Below are 6,745 nucleotides of genomic sequence, written 5' to 3' on the forward strand. Positions count from 1 at the left end.
TCATAGCTATAATGGGGTTTTTTTTTTTTAAAGAACAAAAAATAAAAATGTCAGAGACTACTTAATTTCAAGCGTTTCCACCCATTCACAGAGGTACAGACTCACATATAAATAAGTACTTACTCGCCATATATACAAATTCCTGTTAAATTAAGCATAAATAAATATATACAAACTGAACATTATCTCCCCTCTGGTTTGCAGGTTGGTTTAGTTTTTGTTTGTTTTTTTTTGTTTTTTTTTTTCATCTATAAACATTGCAGAAAAATTTTATTTTGTTTTCTTATTTTATTTCACTTTTAACGAACAGCTAAATTTTTTTTTTTTCAAAATGAATTTGAAAAAAAAAATTCTAAAAAAAAATGAAATGTGCATTTATTTGATATTTTTCCATTGTTTTCAAAATCAGGTGGGGAAAAAAAAACCTCTCCTCTAGTTTTGGCACGCATTCACTTGCAAATTTTTGGGATCTTTTATGTTGCAAGATATAGAAAAAAAATATTTTTGAATTTTGGTAAAGAATTTTTTTTTAGCAAAGTAATAAAAGAGTGATTGAAATAAAGAGCAGATAATATCAATATGATTTTATGATGTTGACATGAAAAATTACACGGCAAAGCCTCCGGTATAAAATGACAAGGTACAGTGATAAGTAATGGGCAAAAAAAAAAAATTCTTTACAGCATCACAGAATATAAAATCAAATACAAATACGTTATACATGAAAAACTTTATTATTGTAGCTGGACAGTAAACTGTTTCACTGGGATCTCTTTTGCTATCTCATCGAAAGAAAATCTCCCTTATGGGTTTGGAAACTTTTTGACATAACATAAAATATTTTTTGACATTTTTAAAATTTTAATCTACTATTTTTTCCATACTTTTTTGTGAGGATATATATATATATATATATTTATATATATATATATATATATATATATATATATATATATATATATATATATTTTGGTCCCCCTCCATTTTGAAAATCCAAATTATAAGTGTATTTTTTTTAATATTAAATTTGGGTTGAAAATAATTTTTAATTTTAATCATTTTGATCTTCTATTTTTTTTCATACTTTTTTTGTGAGGATATATATATATGTTGGCCCCCCTCCATTTTGAAAATCCAAATTATAAGTGTATTTTTTTTTATATTAAATTTGGGTTGAAAATAATTTTTAATTTTAATCATTTTATTCCGATTTTTATGGGAACCCAATGAACGGCCAATGAATGAAGACTACTCTACATGAATTGCAGGACTAGGTAGGTGACCTATTAAACCATAGAAAAGGATGACATCATAGTTTATCATTTTTAATTATTATAATTTTTTTAGATTGTTATGGGAACCCAATGAACAGCCAATCAATGATGACTACTCTACATGAATTGTAGGACTTGAGGTTCTATTAAACCATGGAATAGGATGACATCATAGTATCAATTGTGTCATCACATGGGGAACCTCCACTGACCAATGGAAAGCTTTTCAATTTATCACTGTCACATTATGGAACCAAAGTTTCCGGGCAAAGTTTGAACAAATTGCCCTCAAAAAAGGGGACATTGGAGTAAAAAAAAGTTTACATTTTTTTGGAACTTCTTCTATAAATTTTTGCTATTGTGCCATATGTTGTTTTTAGTAATTTTTGGAGTATATGGTAAGTTTGGAGGGAAGAGCAGTGAAATGTTTTTGAATTAAGGAGACCTTGGGTCAAATGCCTCTTCGTAAACCCAACGTTTGGGGAAAAAAAAACGTAATTCTAAGAGACATTACTTGCATGTGGAAGATGGGAGACAAGGTATTGGCCATATAATTGACCTTGGGTTGTATAAAACACATATTCTACAACAAATAAAAGTCTCAAATTAAAGACGGAAAAGGAACAGGAGACAGGCAACTCCTGAGAAGATGATTGTTGAATGGAGGGGATGACTGTCCAAGTAGGGTACTTCATGGTATTGACATGTCCCATGGAGATAAAATATTTCCATAACAGTGCTCCCCCAAGATCTACAGCTTCCCTAAATTCCAGACAATCTTCTACGACATCTCCAATGGTTCTGAAGGAAGCAGCAACAGGAGGACTTGCAGGTCAGACATAAAGGAGAAGAAAGATTGCATTCCATAAAATCTCCGATAAATGGTCATTGTCCTGTTCTTAAGGGTGGTGGGGAGTTCTAGAAAGCGTCCTTAAAAATGGAGATAAATACAAAGTTGTTGGCAAACAATGAGCCTGTGTTTTCTGTTTGTGCACTGGATATTGGTCTATAGGGCTCAATCTGATATATTTATATATAGAATTTGTAATTTTCCAAAGCCGGTCCAGTATTTTTTTTTCCTTTTTTTTTTCTTTTAAAGCTAAAATGAAAGATGTTAAATAAACCATGTCCAGATTTCATTTTCGGTGTTTTTCTTCCTTGTCACCGTTTTTACTCACAGGTCCTTCTCCAGATGTGTGCCTGTTAGTGTTGTTATTGTTTAAAAACATCTTGTCCATGCCCTTCAGGGCTTCAGTAAGGTAGTTTTGGAGAGCCGTGAGAGCTGCACAGATGGCTGGTGCGCCAAAACCATGGGTGATGAGACTAAAGTGAGTCAAGCAGCTCTGGATTCCAGGTTCCAAGATGGGGGTTGGTCGGCTGTTGCCTATGGGCGTCCTGTCTTGGGCCAGCAGGTCTGTGAATTCTTTACAAAGTTGCCTGTGAAAAGAAAATGAAAAACTGGATGTAAGTATCAGAAAGAGAGAGCAATTAAATCAAACAATACCCATGGTGGATTTATACCATAGATAAAGAGGCAGCCATATGACCTACAAGGTGATTCTAGAGTAGACTTTAGCCAAAATGACCAATGACTCTTCCTTAAAGGGCACTGCCCAAACCTCTTAACATGTACCACCAGTTTTATATAAAGGGATAGAAAAGCCTTGAAGAGGAGTACAAAGGTTGTACGAAAGGGGTGACAACAATAAGGCATAGTTTTTAACAATCTTATGTGTACAGGCTCTCAACAGACAATGCTGGCAAAAGAAAAAATCGGCCATTTTGAATTCCAAAGCTCAATCATTTTGCCTCTAGGTAAAACAAACTACAGCAGGGATGTAATTTCTTCCCATTCAAAACACATGCTCACTCCTCTCGCATTGCTTTATGAAGCGATTTGATCATATTGTTTTATGTTGTTTTTGAAAAATTTTCATGGGGTTGGGCAATTCCTTTAATGTAGCATCCATTACAGTGAGCATTGATACAAACCAAGAAAACATCAGTGGTAAAAACACAGAAGATCTCTAAAATAAACCATTTGTTTGCAAGACAATTTAAATATTTTAATAGTAACATGTAAAAAAAAAATCAAAAAAATATTCTAAAAACTATTCATTGAAAAAATTATTGTTCTTTTTCTAAACGAAAAATAATTTAAAAACAGTTTTTTAGGAACAATTTTCTATTCTACAAGCTATCCCCGGCCCACAACTTCTGATAAACAGTTACTGGTGCAGTAAATCGGCCTTGAATAATCTCAATCCCATGCTAAATGATTATATCTAAGTGTTATCTAATTACCCCATAGGGTTAAAGGTATTATGGGATAATTGTTGCTTTTCCTGACCCGTCAATCAAATTCCCTGAAAAAGTGAAAAGGAAACTTTGAATTTAGAAAGTAAATGCCAAGAAGTCAGGGAATATCCATCTTCAAAGGGATCTGAAAGTAATTAAAGGTCTGAGCCACCGATATCCCTTGACCTCGTAGAAGGAGGCAATGAAATTCAAATTATGCAAAACATATGTGAAAAATGGGCTCAGTGTTGAAGTTTTTTTACTCATTCAATACGTCCAGACCAATTTAATAAAAACTTCCTCCCTATTCAGGCTTCCATGAGAGTTCGGTAACCGTCCCTGACCATATTTCCCTTCTTACTTGGTCATTTGACTTTGGATAAAGGCCCAAATACTTAATGTCATAAAAAGATGGGCGTCTTATACCCCCAAGCCCAAACCTTAGAATTTAGAGGGCTATGTATCCTGTATTATGAAAAACAACTAGTGGTAAACACAGAAGTGAAAAAATTGGCCTTGGTTATGGTAATAATGGGTCTTTGGGTTCAGTATCATTTCACACTCGTTAAGTTGATTCCTCATTAGCATAATGTCTATATAATGTGTGACATACAACCAGCCAGGGGTAAACAGAAAGTAAAATTTTAGACTAAATTTAAACCATGAAACGCAGCCCCTTTAACGATTTTGTTGTTGGTAGACGTGGCGGTGGTCAGCCTTTTCGTAAGCCTTGACCTAGTCCTCAATACCATCTTTGTTAACAATGACATCAGACATACATCTAGACGGGACACCATGGCTTTCTTTAGTTATTCCACGGGAGTATGGGAGTCTGATTCCCCCCATTCATTTATATTTCTAGGATGATACCCCATTGGTGCTGCAGTATTGAAACGATATAGTAAAGAATGTTCAACCTGATCCCAAAATCCTGGACTACTGAAATACTGATCCAACAACCATGAAGCTTCAATCCAGACACCACAATCACCCATGAAACATAACTGCTGTATTGGCATCGTAACACCAAGATGGATTTGAAGTACTGGGAACCTGATCCCAAAACCATAGAGGGGCACTACTGAATCCTACAGACATGAAGCTACACTGCCGAACCATTGAACCCAAAGCCATGGAGATGCAGTATTGGGACTCTGATCCTAGAGTCATAGTGCTCCAGCATTGATCTCGGTCAAAAAAACATGAAACCCTGATCCAAAATCCATAGAGGTGCACCACTAAAGCTCTGATCCAAAAACCATAGAGCTCTGCTACTTGGCTCCAAAGCCATGGATCTACAATATATGGATCCTGATCGTAAAGCCGTGGTGCTTCAGTATTGACCAAGATCAGAAGATCATGGGACAGAAATGCTGAGACCCTAATCCCAAAATGATGAAAGCACAGACTCCACAAAGTGTCCACACAATAAATCCAGCAGATAGACGGAATGATGGATGAAAGGGGAAGGAATGGAGGGAATTAGGAGGAATCTGGAGAGCAGTCAGGAGAGGCACAGGCAGATGTGCAGATCCCTCTCATTGCTCTGATATCCCGGCGCTTGGCACTCACTTTGTAGCCAGCAGCATATTCTTTCTGGAGTGCAGATCAGTGGGGTCCGTGTGCTGTCTATTCAAGTATTCCGACACCGCCTTGGCTGGAAACTCTGTTTCACAGATGTAGCCAAAATCCCGGGCTAGATGGACAGCTTCACCTGTGGGAGACAGACAGATGTGTGGTCAGAGGTGGCCCTGATATAGAACTAGATACATTATATCAATGAGGAAGAGGAGGGAAGATGATGGAAAGACATTATAAAGGACTGGTGTATGGACCATAGTGTAGAGGATAATAGTACAACATACAATTTATCAATGAGGAAGAGGACAGAAGACCATTATATAGGACTGGTGTATGGACCATAGATTGCAGGATACTAGAACTAGATACATTGTATCAATGAGGAAGAGGACGGAAGATGATAGAAAGTGTTATATAGGACTGGTGTATGGACCATAGAGTACAGGACACTACAACTAGATACATTGTATCAATAAGGAAGAGAAGACCATTATATAGGACTGTTGAATGGACCATAGAGTACAGGATACTACAACTAGATACATTGTATCAATAAGGAAGAGGAGGGAAGAAGATGGAAAGTCATTATATAGGACTGCTGTATGGACCATAAAGTACAGGATACGAGAACTAGATACATTGTATCAATGAGGAAGAGGAGGAAAGATGATGGAAAGACATTATATATGACTGGTGTATGAACCATAGAGTAGAGGATACTAGTACAACATACAATTTATCAATGAGAAAGAGGATGGAAGACCATTACATAGGACTGGTGTATAGACCATAGAGTACAGAATACTAGTACTAAATACATTGTATCAGTGAGGAAGAGGAGGGAAGGTGATAGAAAGTGTTATATAGGACTGGTGTTTGGACCATAGAGTACAGAATACTACAATTAGATACATTGTATCTACGAGGAAGAGAAGGGAAGATGATGGAAAGCCATTATACAGGACTGGTGTATAGACCATAGAGTACAGGATACAAGAACTAGATACATTGTATCAATAAGGAAGAGGAGGGAAGGCCATGGCTGTTCACCTGAAAATATCTTTAGATTAGAATAAATTAGATTAGATTATTAGAGCAATATAGTTCTCAGAATCTGGCGCTATATCAGTAGCGAGATTGGGCTGTAGGAGTAGGATTTACTTTTTGCTACTTTCCTATATTTTCTATTGCTTTTCTGTGGGTCCTGGGTGTTTGCTATCTGTTCAGAGAGGTTTTATATACTTTTTGGGGTTTTTGATATCAGTAATACTGTCTGAACAGATGAACTCCAGAGAAATTGGACCCCTTTCACTATCGATTATAAGTCTTAGGATCTGTTATGGATGTTACTGTTTAGGGTTAGAGGCCAATACGAGACTTAGGCTCAGACATTTGTATCAGAGGTTTTATGACGTTTTATGTTTCTATGGCAGATTATGGATCATTCTCCAGGACTCATAATGGAAACATAATGCAATGGGTGATGCTGGTTTAGCTATCGTATTTTAACCATTTAGCTCCCATTATATTGCAGATGAACAGATGATTTCAATTCTATGAAATGTTTAAAATCTAGAACATCCAATAATCCA

The 6,745-nt window shown here is 36.0% G+C and overlaps 1 protein-coding gene across 4 annotated transcripts in view; it reads right to left on the reverse strand.

The window, feature by feature from the left end:
* Positions 1-2,336: 2,336 nt before the first annotated feature.
* Positions 2,337-6,745, reverse strand: part of TFAP2B (transcription factor AP-2 beta) — a 29,129-nt gene continuing 24,720 nt past the window's right edge. For all 4 annotated transcript variants that reach the window (XM_072143768.1, XM_072143771.1, XM_072143770.1 and 1 more), the window contains 2 exons: positions 5,145-5,286; positions 2,337-2,711 (listed from right to left, as the gene is read on the reverse strand). In XM_072143768.1, the coding sequence (XP_071999869.1) occupies positions 2,411-2,711; positions 5,145-5,286 (443 nt within the window). In that variant the 3' untranslated portion in view covers positions 2,337-2,410. The remainder of the gene's footprint in view (positions 2,712-5,144; positions 5,287-6,745) is intronic.

Source organism: Engystomops pustulosus, chromosome 3, assembly GCF_040894005.1.
Source record: "Engystomops pustulosus chromosome 3, aEngPut4.maternal, whole genome shotgun sequence".
Taxonomy (NCBI): Eukaryota; Metazoa; Chordata; class Amphibia; order Anura; family Leptodactylidae; genus Engystomops; species Engystomops pustulosus.